This window comes from Lissotriton vulgaris, chromosome 9 (genome assembly GCF_964263255.1).
Source record: "Lissotriton vulgaris chromosome 9, aLisVul1.2, whole genome shotgun sequence".
NCBI classification, from domain to species: domain Eukaryota; kingdom Metazoa; phylum Chordata; class Amphibia; order Caudata; family Salamandridae; genus Lissotriton; species Lissotriton vulgaris.
Window position 1 is genome coordinate 45,703,870 of NC_141697.1, and position 18,107 is coordinate 45,721,976.

General features: G+C 45.2%; 1 protein-coding gene across 6 annotated transcripts in view; it reads left to right on the plus strand.

The window, feature by feature from the left end:
• Nucleotides 1-18,107, plus strand: part of NOVA1 (NOVA alternative splicing regulator 1) — a 471,408-nt gene that overhangs the window by 344,161 nt on the left and 109,140 nt on the right. For all 6 annotated transcript variants that reach the window (XM_086936992.1, XM_086936993.1, XM_086936995.1 and 3 more), the window contains exon 3: nt 13,964-14,130. In XM_086936992.1, the coding sequence (XP_086793118.1) occupies nt 13,964-14,130 (167 nt within the window). The remainder of the gene's footprint in view (nt 1-13,963; nt 14,131-18,107) is intronic.

The window sequence follows — 18,107 nt, forward strand, 5'->3', positions numbered from 1 at the left end:
CCTGAAACACATTGTTCATTTAAACAGCACTAGAATGTCTAGATGGCTTAATGCGTGGTCTAATCGCGATGTGTTAGTTTATTTTCTTTTTTTCTTCATTTACACCATTATACAGTGAAGCAAAATATGCATTCAGGATTACTTTTGCCTCCGGGATTGTTTCCAATTACTTAATTATTGCATTATCAAACACCAGCTGTAGTTTTCTTCTTGAGGTAGAGGGCAATTCCATCACATAAACTCACGCAGCAGTGTCAAGGGCACAGGGAGCCATTATTTTCACATGTACTTATACACACTTTAGATGCCCACTTCATTGAAAAAACAGCTTTGGTCGATGTAGAATTCCTGCTGTAATAAACCTATGATTGTCAGGTTGCGTAATTTAAGCCAGCAAAGGAGTTCAGGGAGAATGTAGGAGAGCTCGGTTTCTGAGGCCATTATTTTACTTTGTAGGCTGCCATTTAAGGTAAAAATACAGACAACGGTTTTCAATGTATCAAGTTCCCAACTCTCTCTTAAGGAAAATCCTTCCACTCCTTCAAACTAACCACTAATGAGTGCTATTGTATGCATTGACCAAACCCCAGGTCAATTACTGTAACGTAGTCGAAAACAGCCTCTAAAACAATTCATCCAAAATTACTTCCACATTTTATACTGCACAAACACACAAACAGGTACTAGGGTTCTTCACAAGTAACAAAGAAAGACAAGAGCAACATATTTACAAGTGGGGCACAACAAAAGGAAACATTAGGAGCATTCTTTAGTCTAGTTCGCGAAAGGTAGTTGAGATTTATATCAAAGGTATTCTGGCTCCAAATGAGATGTGTTTTTAGTCAGTTGCTTAATGCCAACAGGTGACGTCATCTGGCTCTCAGCTCTGAAAGAGATGAGACAGCACCAAAAAAAAGGTTGGATGAAACCTTGTAAGGTTTTACTTTGGGTGTTTCTTGGCATGATTAGATTATTCAAAAATGGTTGACCTCCTAAAACGTTGAGAAGGTGGCGAGATAAGACCGACAGTGGAGGTGGGCAGCCTTCAAATTGATATAGCCAGTTTTTAACGTTATCCTTGCCTTGAGGGGAAGGCAGTGGAGCACCTGGAAGATCAATGTGGTGTGGCCTAATTTTCTAGTGGAGGCCAAAAGACAAGCAGTTTAGTGAATAACTTCCTTCATGTGGGTCAAAGAGGATTTCCTGATGGCTGTCAATTTATCATTACCTAGTGCAAACAAGACATGGTTAGTGCATGTGTGGTGTTTTCTGGTTGAGCTGGTGAGAATTATTTGATTTTCCACAGGTGGAGAAGGTGAAAGTTTACAGATCTAAAGAATTTGTATGTGGGAAGAGAAAACGAGAGGTGTGGATGATTACTCAGGGGATCCGCAACCAAAGGATACAAGGACGTTATAGTTAGGCTCAGATTTCACTCATACAAAACCAGTGAAGTGCAGCAGTTAGTTACCTGCGTATAACTTACGCCTTCGTAATGGACTGCTTATGTCCTCATATATTACATCGCTCATTACATGGTCAGTGACATAACTTATGACATCACTTGTGGCATCACTGGTGACATCATAAAGTCAGTGTAAGTGTTCTTAAGAGATATATAGAGATATAAATATTCAATACATACACAATCTATACATGTGACCTGGAGTTCGATGATAGGAATTCCACATCTAGTGGTGCCTGGTGGTTAATGGAAATGGTGGGGCGTAGTACCTGCTATTAATTTCCGTATGCGAGCTAATGATGCAACCTCAACTTAATCTAGGAGGATTTGCGGGCTCTTCCCCCACTCAAATGTTTAATAAAATTAGTTCAAATTGTACATTTAAAGAATTTAAAGCATAACATTAGCATAGACTTGCCAAAAAAGGCATGGGCTCTCCAAGGGCGCTTATTATTGGTGACTCGTCAACAGGGGTATTTGGATAGTTCACTGCAGTCCGTAAGCCACCAGATAATGTCCTGATTCTATGCGCACACAGCTATTTATTTATGTTTACCAGTATTCATGAAAACACAAAGTTTGTGTTTCCATGAACACTGACTCTGCGCAAGCCTCGATGACATGAGGAGGGTGCTTACCATGAGTTTGACCATTTTTTTCAAAATTTGTCATAGGTATTCAAAATGTTGAGAATTACCTCTAGTGTGCCAATGCCGTAATTATGTTATGGGTACCACCTTATAAAAAGAATAACATATAATATGCCAGTATTAGAATTGTGCCATTGATTCTGCCCATATACTATGGTTGACCCATATGTCAACATTTTCTCTTGCATTTTACATTCAACATTTTCTTATGGTTTATGTTCCCCTACCCTAGTGGTTGGCGGAACTTGCGGGTTTGCACTCCGTGTAAATTCTGCAGACTTTCATTCTGCGAAGTTACATGAAAATGCACTGGGAGCTTGCTACGTGCTGCAAAATCAGTGTGAACTGCACCGCACGGCACACCAGAAGGCGCTGGCTCTTTGCTGCTCCTTGAGTAGCATAACCACCATTACACCAAGCTCCCAAAAGGGATGAAGGAGGAAATCAAGAAGTGAAAGAGTTTTTACCAAATACCACTGGAGGTCCTTGGGGCGGGGCCACTAGGATGCAGCAGGATGTGTGGCTTTTGGTGCAATTTTGGTGACCAGAAGGTGTGGAAAGAAATAACCAGATTTGGGGGTTAGCAGCCTGCTCATTACCAACGCCAGCTATCCAAAATTGTCCCTAGTAGTGGTTGCAATGATGATATGGCGAACTAAAATGGCAACCAAATCCTCTACAGACTTGTCAGACAGTTGGTTGATTGCGCAGGTTTTGAGCAAGCATTCAACAAGGTGCCCATGAATACTGAGGCTACTGGCGGAATTGCTGGTTCAATATCTGAAGAGGATCATTTACTAGTGGGCAACTTTGTGCAAGGGGTCAAGAAAAAGGAGACTGATTTACTTTCTCCTGTTAAGGCAAAGGAGTTTCAGAGAATGGTCCAGGAACCATAATTGATGTGGGTATTGGCCTTTGCCACTGAATCACTCACTTGTGAAACAGTGTGTAAGTATGAGCGACCAAGAGGAATTTCAGAGAGACATGCAAAATGTCTTCAAGTTATAAGGGTTGGTTATCGAAGAATGGCACAGGAGACTTTCTGGAAGAGGCAAGGGCTCATGGGCTTGATTTACATTTTGGAGGATGGGTTACTCAATCAACATCTGAACGATATCTTGAAGCAAAATATCCCAGAATGGATAACCCCCCCGGAGTTACAGGCTATAGCTGTTCAAGGCTCCTATGTAAAAAAATATATAAACTGTTCACCTTTGGCTCACACTTCTTCACTCATCACCTTACTAAGCGCTGCATAACACAATAGCCACACCTTGGTTGTCTTCATGCAGGACATTGACAGACGTCCCACATAGTGTAAAAAATAAAGACAACACCCTTCCAACCACATATCCTACACTATGTAGTACATTAATGCCCATGTAGGCAAGTGCATCAGTGCCCAACATAGTGACAGTAAGCTCTACATAGATGTTTCAATCCAATACAACCCAGCAATACAATCTGTGTCACTCTGAAGAATAGCTCTATCTTTGCATCTTTGCGTCACTGTTTTTCCCCAACCGCGGACTTGGAAGTGCCCAATTTCCCTCTGGTTTTGCTTGGTACCCTTTCCCTTTCTCCTACCCTCCCGCTTTCTGTTCTCCATCCTGTGCATTCCCTCCTCTTCCTTTCTCATTAATTCTGCCATATGCAGTCAGACAAAAAAGTCCCTTGCTTCACCATGGGCCCCATGTCACTTGTCCCCCACCAGGTATGGAAGTGTCATGAGCTTCCATTTCCTGCTTATGTGCTTGTCCTCTAGTTTCTGCTGTACCACTCTCTACTACTTTCTTTGGTGCAGGTTCCTCACAAATTTACTTTTCTGCCCTTGATTAGCTTTGCTTTGTTCCCTTCTAGCCCTCCCTTTTTCCTCTCCCTTTTCTTCCCTGTGATTCTTCCCCTTCTAATTGTCCCTGCCTGTGTATGGGCTGCCTCTTACCGTTTCTCCCTACCTTCCCCTGATACCCCACCTGCTTCCTTTGTTTTGTCTGTTCTATCCTCTCTGATTCCCCCAGCGAGAATGTGTCCACTATGGTCAATTCTACTGCCACCTTTGAAATGACGTTACTGTACCGTCCACCCTTGAAATAACGACGCGGAGCCAGGAGCTTGCAGAGATACTTCTTTATTCTCTCAACTCTGCATCCATACTGCCTTTCTCCTCCCACTTCCTATCCTCCCCACGCCCCTTCCTTTCATGCCTGTCCCGTCCCACATACACGGTCAGGCACTCGCGATACGACAGTTACCTCATATCCTGCATAGCTCCATGACCCTACCCTTGTGCCTCCTTCAACACTTTTATCACCAATACTGCCATTTCAATCTTCGCAACACATTTGCCTTTTATCTCTCCAACACTTCCGGTGTGGTGGCTTCATTGAGAGCTCTTATCTTGACTGTTCATGAACACTGATAATTGCCCTCTTTTCCTACTGTGACCCTAGTGATCCGGTTTCTTCTCACCAACAGGCGCAACGCTTCCTTCGTCCCTAATGCCCACGTCCTTCTGGTTGTGTTTCCTTCCACTCTCCACCCCAAAGTTTTTATCTATCCAATATATCCAAATCTATCCAATCTATCCAAAGTGATTATCTATCCAATCTCTTGGGTTCTCTTGCCCACCCACAGCATCATTCTTCAGTAGTTTGTCACTCGCAAGGGAACTCATGTGGCAAATGCCCAATTCCTTTCTGTGCACCCTTTGCTTCCATCCCTTACCCTTGCCACTCCTTCAAATCATTTCTCTTTTTAAACCCTGCCCTTAGCGCCCCTCATCCACTTTTGAATCTTTTCTTTTATCTACCAGCTGGCAATGTAAAGTGTTCCTATTAAATCGCCATCAGGGATCATAGAGGAATTTCTTCACAGTGCTGTTCCCTATTGATTCATGTCACGTTGTGTCCCCCACCGACACCTTGACAACCTTTTCAAGAGAGTGATTATCACATCCTCGTTGGATTTGACGTTTGAATAAGATATTTTGTACCTGGCTTGGAGCGCCCCTATATTGATCCTGTTCGTCCATTTAGACTTCCCTACCTCCAGCCTCCTACTTCCTTTCCTGGTGTCTAGTACTCCCATTCAGGACATTGTGAGGCTGGAGGTTCCGCAAGACGAGGGTAGCCTGCAGGGTAGTGCATCCTCCCTGCCTGCTTGACCCTGCCCTCTTTGCACACATCATCTACGGAAGGTGATAGCTGCCAACTTTGGAACTGGGGAAACAGGTTAGAGTCAGCTCACCATCCTGTGATTCTGGGCAAATCACTTATTCTTACTGTGCCTTATTAGAAAAAATGAATCTGACCATGACCGTGTGTAATGAAATCTGTGCTCACATTGCTGTGATGCCCTCGGGCCAAGTTTGAGCTATATAAAACTGCGAAAAGAGGCACCTCATGCTGCCTTCCAGACCTGCCATCTTGCATCAAAATTTCGAGGAGGAAAGGGGCAAAGCCTTAGGCACTGCACTCCACCCCAACGCCTCCACCAAAAAAGCACACATAGAAAAAAATGAAATCTTCTCCGGTTGTAGCCTAGAAAGGTTTCATATCTAACGAGCTGGAAACCCACAATGTGAAGGGATTTCCGGCTCATCTTTTTTTGTTCCACCGTGTGATACTGACGTTTCACTGGGTGATCGTGTGATTTGAGCTGATATCGCCTGTCAAATGGTGGCACGGTGTGAAATGGAAAGCCTGCTCTGGGTTAGTTGGTGTTGGCCAAATCCAAGGCATTGGCGTTAATGCACAAAAACAAAGGTCCAGTTTAAGCGTGGGTTTTCTCGACTTGCTGATTTCCACTTTTCCTGCTGCCAATCGCTGTCACACCAGAGACACACAGTCACTAGCCTCCAGGTGCTTTTGGCGGTCTGACGCGCCCCTCCGGTGGGGTGATGGTGCCGTGTCTGACTCTCTCCTCTAGCAGTCTGCTAAGGTGTTCCTTGCCGGGCCGTGTTTTGACAGGAGGCATCCCTGTAAAGTGCTCTCGCTTGCCTCTCTGGGAGCTGCCGCAGTAATTCGATCTGTTTGGGTGTGAATGTGTGGCGGAGTCCGTGCTGCGGTGGGCTAAGTGGTTTGTTTTAGGAAACAGTTAATGCCATTGCTGCCGTAAAAAGATCCCCTGTGCGTTGTTAGCCAGATACATTTACCGAGCCGGACACGTGGTGTAGACAGTGTGCTTCCGAGATAGCGCAAGACAGTCTGCAGGAAAATGAAAGGAAGAAACACCCGAGCTGCTCAAAGGCTGTGTCGTAACGGCCACACCTGGAGGAGTAGTGGCTCAATGATTAGAGTGGCAGACCCTGATGCAGAGTTCTGGCCCGGAACCCTTGGCCTCAATTTCCTCGGACCTGATTATTCTCGCCTCGGTGCCTATTCTAATCATGGATCCCACGCTGCAACTCAGGCTAGGATGCCTGGCTTCACCCTGGGGCTGCCCAGGAGTGGACACTTCACAGGAAAACCAGGAAGGGTTCCACAGCGGTATGAGTAATAGCCCCAGGAAACCGCCTGGTGACAGTGCGCTCTACAAATACCTTGACATTGACATTGACACCTGCAGAAACTTCAAACTGGGAACCGGGTTCGAGTCTCACTCTCGGCGTCGGCTCAATAACCTGTGATTCTGGGCATATCACTTAATCTCGCTGTACTCACTAATAATGAATGTGTCCTTGTGTAATGGAAGTGGTGCTCCGAAAGTGCTCTGATTCTTTGGAGTCGAATTCAAGCTACATAAAACTGCAAAAAAAGAATAATCAAAGAATGTTCAGAAATGCTGCACTAACTTCTGCCAGTTCAAGGAGGACATTTTATGGCCATATTGTTGTATTGAGTGCAGCACATTGGCCAGCACACAGTGTAACCAATTTGTGATGCTAAAGGTTTTCAATGTTATGACAAGTAAATGAAAACAGCCCTTATGGTATTGTTCCCTCATGTTTAACCTGCTATGGCTGCCGTTTTTTAAGGACATGGTAGCACTCTAGAAACCTTGTAGTCCAAACTTCTCACATATGCATTCAAGTCATTACACAACATGGGACCCACATACCTCAATCATCGGCTTGATGCTTGATACTTGTTTCTGGTCCAGCAAAGACCTGGCTTGGCAGTTCGAGCTGGACAGTTCCCAAGAGGAACAGGGTCAAGACTGATTTGTATGTGGCTGGGTCTGGACTGGGGTGGTGAAATTAGCTAAAGAACGATGATGGATTCAACCCAGATCTGTGACTGGGGGTAAGTGTCTGAAAAGGTTCAGCACACCTTCGATCATTTCTTTGTGTTTGCTTTGTTTATTTTATTTTATTTATTTATGCAATTTACAAAGCACGCAACTACCCATGGGTGTCTTGTTCGCCATAAGTTGGCAGGGTAGGTCCAGACATGGGTCATTTGCTCGCTTTGCCAGTGGATTCATGCTAGCCTGCCTGATGAGGGGTTTTACCCCCAAACTGGTCCCAGGATTCAACTTAGATCTAATAGTGACTGGGGGTGAGTGTCTGAAAAGTTTCTGCTCTCCGTCTATCATGTCCTTGTATTTGCTTTGTTTGCCCTAAATTGGTAGGGTATGCCCAGGTGTGGGTTCCTTGCTCACATTGCCACTGGATTCAAGCTAGCCTGGCTGATGAGGGCCCATCCTCCTGCAGGAAGTATGCTTACCCAGCCATACACACCACTTAATGTGTTTGTGGTGGGCACCTACACTCAATTTATGGGACTAGGACTCATTTTTCACCAACAGACCAAGACCCGGTGCAAGAGAGAAAGACAAAAAAAGAAAAAAGGAGAAAGAGAGATAGGAAAACACTGATGAAGGTAGAAAAGAGGATGAAAATATAACTTGCAAAAATGATATAAAGTCAAAGCATGTGTAGGGTAGTGTAAGATTTCGGTAATGTCAATCCTAGCATTGAGAAATGGCATCCTTATTTAACATTTGAGGCTCTGTATTTATGTTTTTACAAATTAAACTCTGCCCCTTAAAAACTTGTCACCTTCACATTTAGCAGCAGACATCTCTTATATTCTTCTTGTAGATATAACTAAATCTAAACCATCCTCACCTTCACCACTGCAACCGAAAGACAGTTAATCCAGGAATCAGTATGACCAAAATATTCACTCAAAGGACGGACCATACATTTCACAGTAAGAAGTGTCAGCTTCACATCAAAATAAATGTAAGCTCCCCTGTGACCAAGGATGAGCAAGATATGGAATTAAGTTAACTCACAAGAAAAAGACATATGCACTTCCGGAAAATATTGGCCTTCGCAAGGAAATATTGGTAATTTGTATAGTCAAACTACCACAGTTTGGGGCTGAAGAAACAGCAAAATACATCACAAACTATGGCAAGTAATCAAAATCTTCATTAGACCATACTCGCTAAAAAGAACGTTTGCACTTCCTAGACATTTTACACTGCCAACATGGTACACTGGAGAAGATTTACTTGTTTACATTAACACTGACCTTTGGGCTTGCCCATTTACAGTAACCCCAATCTGAAGGACCCAGCCATATGAAGAACACATGATCTTTGATCTCATACACAGCATAACTCTAAATTACATCAGCCTACCAGACCTAAGAACATTGTAACAGCAAATCTACCCTGTGTTGTGATAGAATACATTAGAAACTGGCCACAGAGAGCTTTAGCTGTCTTATGAGTCCATGTCAAGATCACATGTAATGAACAAAGAGGGAAGTATGATCAGCCCTACTCAGGGATTTACTTGTTTTGGTGAGATTCCTTCAGGTGTTGATTTGATGGGATGTCTGTCATGTTTTAGTTTCAACCTACAGTATTTCACAGGTATCTTATAACCTTATTAAGTGTGGATAAAGATGACCTGTGCCTTGTGCTGGACCAATCAATCCTCTGTGACTCCATTACCAATCCCAAAGCAATCGAGAATTTGCATCTGCATATAGTATGGAATAGGACAACCAACAATATAGTCCCATGTTAAGGTCACTTCATAGTCAATGGTGGAAAAATATATGAAGATCGCTAGTAGCTTAACTGATATGCAATACAATAATGTCTTTCAATCCAATATCAATCCACAGCAACAAATGGGATAGACTAGGACAACCAGCAAACCAACAGAGACTCACCTCAGAAAGGTGAAAGGTCTTTAGGATTGACGTTTGATTTGTAGATATCATTCCATTGTTTGTCAGTTGAGCCACAGCGATCTTCCTTATATATTTTCCCAGAATTCACAGTTGCCATCTTTAAGGGCATCAGGATGCATCCCTGATTCCCTTAAAGGTGGCCACTGTGAATGTAGCAGCTCATCGCATTACGTTAAGGACCTGAAGACATAGGATTGGATCACCCCCATCCTATTGGAACTCCATTGGTGCCCCTTAAAGGCCTGCACAACTTTCAAAGCCATTTGTATAATCTACAAAGCCATCATGTCTAGCATCTCCACTCATCTGGCTCACAAGACCGTCATGTCCAATGGCTCTTAAAAAACCTGTAATCAGGACAACATCAAAACTGAGACAACCAAATTCAAGAGAGGAAAATCTAAGCAATACGCCTTCTCCCTCTATGCACCCTTTACCTGGGACAATGTTCCTGTATCTATCACACCCCTCCCTACGGATCTTCGATTTCGGCAAAAGCTGGCTATCCAACTGTTTAGAGAACAGAGCATTGTGACGGAGAGCAATGTAGACTCCGTCTCTAATTGTTTTCCGTCCTTCAACCATGTACAGCGCTCTGCTGCCTTCCAAGTAGCTTTGCCCCATACAAAAAGTGCACGCTTACATGCGAACCGATAATGACATGTTCAGCAGAAAAACTAGACCACCTGCTGGAGCCTCCTCCCACTCTATCCTCCACTGTAGGGGAAGGAAGTGGCTTTAGTCTCAGCAGCCACACTGCAGCCTCAGACCTCAGAGTATTGGCCCTCATAAGGGCGGATGGTATCTCGACTGGCAGTCATTAAGAGGCTTATCGACATGATCATCATCCGCTCAACCAGCCCATGGTGCCTTTGCCCTTAGAGGGGTTCATACTGTTAGCTCTCGGACATGAACCTCGCAAAAATGATTCTTTGCCTCACGGCCTCTGCTCCAAAGAACCTGCTTGTCTCTCCTTCACGTCGATGCCGGGTCTCACCCTGCAGTTATTGTGCAAAACCTGGACTTCTAGCTCGATCTTTGGAAAGACAGGAGGAAAATATTTTTTTTATCATTGTCTTTATTACCATTTTTACATAAAAAGACGAGCGCAACAACACCATACAACATGACAACATATCAACTCCATGAGGGAAATATTTGTTTGAAGTGAGATGAAGCAATCAATCGAGGCCAGCTGATTACTCTGCCTGAGGAAGCGAGTCCTTCAGTCTCGAACAGGGACCACTGCATGTGTTCAGGGGACCTTTGAAAGAGCGACATAAGTAGGGATGGGGCAAGAATGAAATGGAATCAAATTAGTACCATGCGAGGCAGGTTGTCTTTTCGCCTCTTGTCCACCAGTCGCAAGTAAGTTGTCTCTTGTCAACAAAATTAAACAGTCCAATCCAAAGTTCCAGGAATTTCTCGGAATATTGCCTTACATCGAGATGTTCACAATTTTTGCAGATTTGTGATTGCCTTTTTAAGTTTCCGGTGTCCCGTCTGTGATTTTCTATTTTCAAATGACCTCGGGGTATAGTGATTTTTTTTTTATAATCTGGTGAGTTAAATAGTTATTTTGTGGAACAAACCCGAAGGCTTGAAGATGACATTGAATAACCAAGTGCTCATTTTTCTGTCGTACATGAGCCTCAATCCTTCATTTCCCAATCTTCATGGCATCCGGTAAGTGGCGCTGATGCCTATCGCAGTTCATTTATTCAGCATTGTACCCGCTTCACCTTGGAGTGTTGTGAATATGCTTTAGAACCGAAGCAGGGGCGGCAGTCTCCGCCGTTTCTTGCACGGAGATGATGACTGCACGGCTCGGATGATTGAGGCTGATGGAGATGACGTACAACGCCTCTCTTCTATGAGCTGCGGTTGGCTGCCTCTTAAGAGCCGCAGCCAACAGGGACATGCTTTGACTGCTAAGCAGCGCAGAGGCAACCCGAGCATCATTGATGAAACACGTCTATGCAGGACCATGCTGCTCCCGTGTTTACAGATGAGTCTCAGGGAGCCACAGCATCTCCATCTGTGAACGAGGATGCTGGGCTGGGGCAGAGTCTCAGGGAGCCACAGCATCTCCATCTGTGAACGAGGATGCTGAGCTGGTACAGAGTCTCAGGGAGCCACAGCATCTCCATCTGTGAACGAGGATGCCGGGCTGGGACAGAGTCTCAGGGAGCCACAGCATCTCCATCTGTGAACGAGGATGCCGGGCTGGGGCAGAGTCTCAGGGAGCCACAGCATCTCCATCTGTGAACGAGGGTGCTGGGCTGGGGCAGAGTCTCAGGGAGCCACAGCATCTCCATCTGTGAACGAGTATGCTGGGCTGGGGCAGAGTCTCAGAGAGCCACAGCATCTCCATCTGTGAACGAGGATGCTGGGCTGGGACAGAGTCTCAGGGAGCCACAGCATCTCCATCTGTGAACGAGGATGCCGGGCTGGGGCAGAGTCTCAGGGAGGCACAGCATCTCCATCTGTGAACAAGTATGCTGGGCTGGGGCAGAGTCTCAGAGAGCCACAGCATCTCCATCTGTGAACGAGGATGCTGGGCTGGGACAGAGTCTCAGGGAGCCACAGCATCTCCATCTGTGAACGAGGATGCCGGGCTGGGGCAGAGTCTCAGGGAGCCACAGCATCTCCATCTGTGAACGAGGGTGCTGGGCTGGGGCAGAGTCTCAGGGAGTCACAGCATCTCCATCTGTGAACGAGGATGCTGGGCTGGGGCAGAGTCTCAGGGAGCCACAGCATCTCCATCTGTGAACGAGGATTCTGGGCTGGGGCAGAGTCTCAGGGAGCCACAGCATCTCCATCTGTGAACGAGTATGCTGGGCTGGGGCAGAGTCTCAGAGAGCCACAGCATCTCCATCTGTGAACGAGGATGCTGGGCTGGGACAGAGTCTCAGGGAGCCACAGCATCTCCATCTGTGAACGAGGATGCCGGGCTGGGGCAGAGTCTCAGGGAGGCACAGCATCTCCATCTGTGAACAAGTATGCTGGGCTGGGGCAGAGTCTCAGAGAGCCACAGCATCTCCATCTGTGAACGAGGATGCTGGGCTGGGACAGAGTCTCAGGGAGCCACAGCATCTCCATCTGTGAACGAGGATGCCGGGCTGGGGCAGAGTCTCAGGGAGCCACAGCATCTCCATCTGTGAACGAGGGTGCTGGGCTGGGGCAGAGTCTCAGGGAGTCACAGCATCTCCATCTGTGAACGAGGATGCTGGGCTGGGGCAGAGTCTCAGGGAGCCACAGCATCTCCATCTGTGAACGAGGATTCTGGGCTGGGGCAGAGTCTCAGGGAGCCACAGCATCTCCATCTGTGAACGAGGATTCTGGGCTGGGGCAGAGTCTCAGGGAACCACAGCATCTCCATCTGTGAACGAGGATGCTGGGCTGGGGCAGTCTCAGGGAGCCACAGCATCTCCATCTGTGAACGAGGATGCTGGGCTGGGTCAGAGTCTCAGGGAGCCACAACATCTCCATCTGTGAACGAGGATGCTGGGCTGGGGCAGAGTCTCAGGGAGCCACAGCATCTCCATCTGTGAACGAGGTTGCTGGGCTGGGCTGGGACATAGTCTCAGGGAGCCACAGCATCTCCATCTGTGAACGAGGATGCTGGGCTGGGACATTAGGGGCTGATAGCGCCCGCGATTGAGCCACATCGGCCGAGCCGTGGAAGTGCAATGGGGTTCAAGAATGACATCCATTGGCAGCCTACGTTTATGGGCCCCTGCCATTGAATCTTGATCGAGTATCGATGCAATAAAGAGCAGAGACAAAGGATGCCAGGAAGATGGTGCTGGGAGTCTTCAAGAACAATACTGAAGGGATCCATTGAAGCCTATCCTAAATTGGAAACGTTTTGCTCAATTTACTTACATACACATTAAAAGAACAAATATGATGGATAATAGCATTAAAATATAAACCCTGATATAAGACATTTTTTCGTACATGATTACAATCAAACATTTGTAGCAAGACAGAGCAGTGTCATTTGGAGCCAGGTAGGAAAATGAAGGATTTGTAGAAGGTTTTGACCAAGGTACAAATGAAATTCTTGGAAATGCTCAAGATAATGTGGGTGAAACCAAATGTATAATATGAGGAACGTAGAGGAAGTTGATGAGCTTATAAATTCCATGAGAAGTAAATATTGATCAAAATAGAAAAGAGTGGAACACAAGTATTATTAGAAAGTTTAGGTCCCCTCGAGGATAAGGGCTCTAAAGGGCATATTGATTATGCCCGAAAACAAAGGGAAAGCCCTGTATGTGGACCATTGGAAGATAAAAATATATATATTTCCTCATGTCTGATAAACATACAGAGGGGATATCATTTTCTTCAGGGTTGAACAGTAGCACATTTATGAGAGAACGTAATGAGAAATTACATGGTTTTCTATTAACTCCAGGGTTTAGCTTCTGTTCCAAAAGCCTACTGCTTCTGTAAAATTGATAGCGTATGTCTCCTATCCTGATGTTTAAATAAAAAAAAGTAGTGATCCCAGCCTGGAATCGAAGATGCATGAATGACTAAATGAATGTTTCTTGTAGAGCGCACTTCAATAAACATCTGTTATTCAGCGCAGAGACCACGTTACAAATACACATGTTATGTTAAGTTCTCCCTAAAAATCGTGATGACCTTTTCTAAAAAAAATTGCTCCATTTCCTTTTTAGGGACTACAGAGCGGGTATGTTTGATCCAGGGAACAGTTGAAGCACTAAATGCTGTTCATGGCTTCATCGCAGAGAAAATTCGTGAAATGCCTCAAAATATGGCCAAGGCTGAACCTGTCAGTATCCTCCAGCCACAGACCACCGTGAATCCCGACCGCATCAAGCAAGTAAGTTTCCGACTGATAAGAAAGAGAGAGTTCAGTGTGTGTGCCAGAAACGCCGCCATTCTGATTCTTGAACGCCATCGTGGGTGATCTTCCTCTTTGCAATGGTCTCCAGCTGTAGCAGTGCTGGTTGTGAAGGTGACTTGGTATTCTTGGTAGGGGTAACTGTTAGAGCAGTGCTAGTTGGTAAAGGTAACATGGCACTCTTTCAGGAGCCTACTGGTGTGGTATTGTATGTATGGTGGGGTTACTTGTAACTCTGGGGTGAGTAGGAGGCAAATCAGTGGTAGTTATTGAGGTAACATTACGCTCTGTAGGTGCCCGCTGGTATAGGGGCATGTGTTAGGCTCTCTTAGTGTCCCTCTGTTCCTCCTGTCTCAGCTTCACTCCTCTCTCTGGTGCCTTTTGAATCCCGTGTCCGCTTCTCTCCCCTGTCATGTTTAACGTACCCTGTCCCATGACACACACTGTAATAGGTTCTGGTGTCAGGTGCCTCAAATCGCTTCACTGATTTAGAAGGCCCTGCGTTTTTTTTTTGCCCAAAATGTCAAGAAGGTTACTCCTCCTGTTCTCTGACCCACCCGACCCAAACCTTCTTATCGTAGTTCTGAGTAGTTCTTCTCAAAGGGGCATCCGGGCTTTCTGGTAGGTGATTTTGGGAGGAAAACGACCGCGCTTTGGTTTCTAAGAATTATTGTTCCTGGAAACTGGGATGTAAAACAGTGCGGACGTGTGAGCTGACAACAACAGCATGTAGTTGGCCAGATAAACATGAGCCACGGGTTTGCTTGTTATATTACAGAGTTTTTATCTTCATCCTTCAAGGCGTTCCTTCTTTAAGGCTTTACCAATTTATACACAGAGGAATCTTGGAACACTCTGTCCGCTTTCGGAACTCCATGGAATTTGGCTGAGTTTTTCAGTAACTCCTCAGAATTCCGTGGAGTGAAACTTCACGAGCTCCATTCAGGCCTAGTCATATGTAGAAGCCCAAAGTACAGATTAAAATTAGGGGTCGACCTAACTGGCGTAATTCTCTCTAGGGTAATTACGGCAACAGTACTCATAATTATGCGTAATTACATGACAAGCGAAATCCAGCATTTGGTGCTATTTGCTTAGTGCAAGATGCGGAATATGCTAAGAAAATATCAATCAATCAAATGGGATTTGTAAAGAATTGCTTATCACCCGTGAGGGTATCCAGACGCTGGGGAGGGGAGGTTGCTACTGATGAGATGGATTAGTCGAAGAGCCAAGTCTTCATGTCCTTCCTGAACTGAAGGGTAGAGGCTATGTGAAGATGGAGAAGGAGGCCATTCCAGGATTTGGCTGCCAAGTGTGAAAAGGCATGGCCACCGCTCCTGCTCCTGTGAATGTAGGGTTTGTGGGCCAAGAAGAGGGATGAGGAGTAAAGCATAGTGGCAGGTTAGTGGAAGTTCACCCTGTGATTGAGGTATGTCAGTCTCTTGTTGTTTAGGGCTTTGTAGGTGTGGGTGAGAAGTTTGAACTGGCATTGTTTGCTGATGGGGAGCCAGTGCAGAGATTTGATGTGGGAGGTGATTTGGGCCTGTCTCAGGAGGTTGAGGATTAGCCTGACTGCTGTCTTCTGGATGGTATGGAATCTGTTTAGTAGTTGTGAGGTGATTTGAGCTCTGGGGTGAACCCGCTGTAATGTTTGGAGAATGTAGGAAAGTAGTGATCTGCTTTCATGGTTACCCCCACTTTTTGCTGGTGTTCTTCTGTTTTCTGACTAGTCTGATTGGGATCCTGCTAATCAGTCTCCAGCTCTTTTAGGGGGTAGCGGGTGGGGTAGCGGGTGTGGTGAAGGAGGTTGTGATGTGAAAGTGGACAATGGAGTGGTGAGATCAAGTGATTTTGGTGGTGTGGCTTGACCTGATTTTGTTGCTGGCTGAGAATATGGGGCTGAGATTGTGTTCGGTGATGTGTGTGGGGGTCCATGACCAGTTGAGAGGGCCCCGTTATTTCAATGCGCTTGAGTAGATTGGTTTTGTTTGTGTCGTTGAGGTGTTCCAGGTGAAAGTTGGGGTTGCTGAGAAAGAGGCAGTCTTTTGAGTTGATGGCCAGTGTGGAGATGTAGACGGAGATGACCGCGCAGAAGGCGGGTGTGGTCCAGGAGATCTGTAGGTGAGGGTGCCTCTGACCATTCTTTTGCTGTTGGTGTTAATCTGAATGTTGAGGTCTTCCATGATGGGGGTGGTGGTATCGGTGGTGGCTGTACAGTTGAGAGACTCTTTGTGGATGGTGGCTATTCCATCGCCGTACTTGTTGGTGCGGTCCTGGTGAATTATCTTGTATTTGTTAGATGTGGTGGTGGCAATGTTGGGCTGATGCTGGGTTCAAGCGAGTTTCAGTCAGGAAGTATTGCACTTCGTATACACACATTCCCAGCCCTAAAAGCCCAAGTTTAGTGTGGTCTGTGGTGTGTCCAAGGGCCGCACTGAGGCCAGCAGGGTGGAGATCATGATGGGAGTGGTTTGGGGGTGGAGGCGAGGTGGTGTGGGCGTAGGGGAAGCAAAGCATGAACGTCTAGTGGCTGAATTAAATTGCACGATGTGAATGAAACCAGAAACCAGGGATCAATTCCAGGTTCCCCACTTGACCAATTTGAGTGATCCCAGGCAATTGTTTCATTTCCCTTTCCCTCCTTTTTCTTCATTATCACATAAAAGAGGACCTTGAGATATATGACTTCAGGATGTACGCTGTATACAATCTTCTTCTCTGTCCGATTTAATAAACTATAATGATGTCCATGTATAATAGCAACTCCAGCTATCCAAGGATGCACATAACAACTGCCTTGTCATGGGGGTGGGGAAGCACAAATGTTTCTAAATTCATGTTTGAGAACTATTAATGTTAAAAACATGATTTTTAATGAACTGATTTAATCTAATGTATTACGGTGAAACGGTTTTTCATTATACTTTTTACATTTTGAAGACATCATATTTTTACAAGATTGCTGCAAGATTTCTTTGAAAATTAAGGTGTTCCTGCAGTTAAGTGGTGCAGGGCACCCTTGTTACTTCCTTTCTGTAACTGTAATTAACCTTTGAATATGATTGCCTGTTTTTCTAATATCTAGTTAATGTTAGTGCTAAGTTCAGTAAACAAAGGCTAAGCTCTGCTGTTGGCCAGGGGGGCACATGTAAAGGGCAGAAGGGTCACAGATGGCATCCGGGCCTACTTTGAGTATCACTGGGGTAAGCAAAGAATAACTCAATACAAAACTGAGATAGCCCCATAGCAGTCAAAACTTGTGGCAGTGGAAATTAACTGTTTTTAATGGGAAACAAAAAATAAGAGCAGAAAAATCATAGCCACAAACAGTAACTGAGCAGCAAGACTGTGATTGCAACATCGCATCCAACATTGTCAGTAGCTTAGGCAGCAGGACGCGCTGCCCATTTTAATAACAAGAATGGCATGGTGCAAAATGACAGCACCCATAAGCCATGCGTGTCAAACGACAAATGACCAAACCTTTAAAAAAAAAAGAAATTAACTGAAAAGAGAATGTCAAATTAAAACACAAAAAATGTTTCCCAGGCACTCTGGAGGGTAGTTTTAGTGTTAAAAGCAGTGAATTTGGTTACAAAAATACATCTATTCATGTGATCATCTTTGTCTTTAGGGGACAAATGAGTCTCTTTAGGGCAAGCCTGTTCACAAGCATTCTTGAATATTCTCTTGGGACATCCTCTTTTAACAATACATTCAATCAAAATGCAAATTCCCTTCAAAAAATCTTTCTTGCAAGAACAGTTGCAAAGACCGTGCAGGTTGTAGGAAAAGTTTCATGGGTGATTGCTGGAATATGTAATTATTGAGATTCTTTGTGTTGACTTATTGTATAAAGGGATCCTAAGCATAGAGGAGGACCTGAGACCGCATGGGCAATGATTCAATGGACCTTTTGGGGAAAGCCAAGGAAAGAAGACATTTTACTGAGG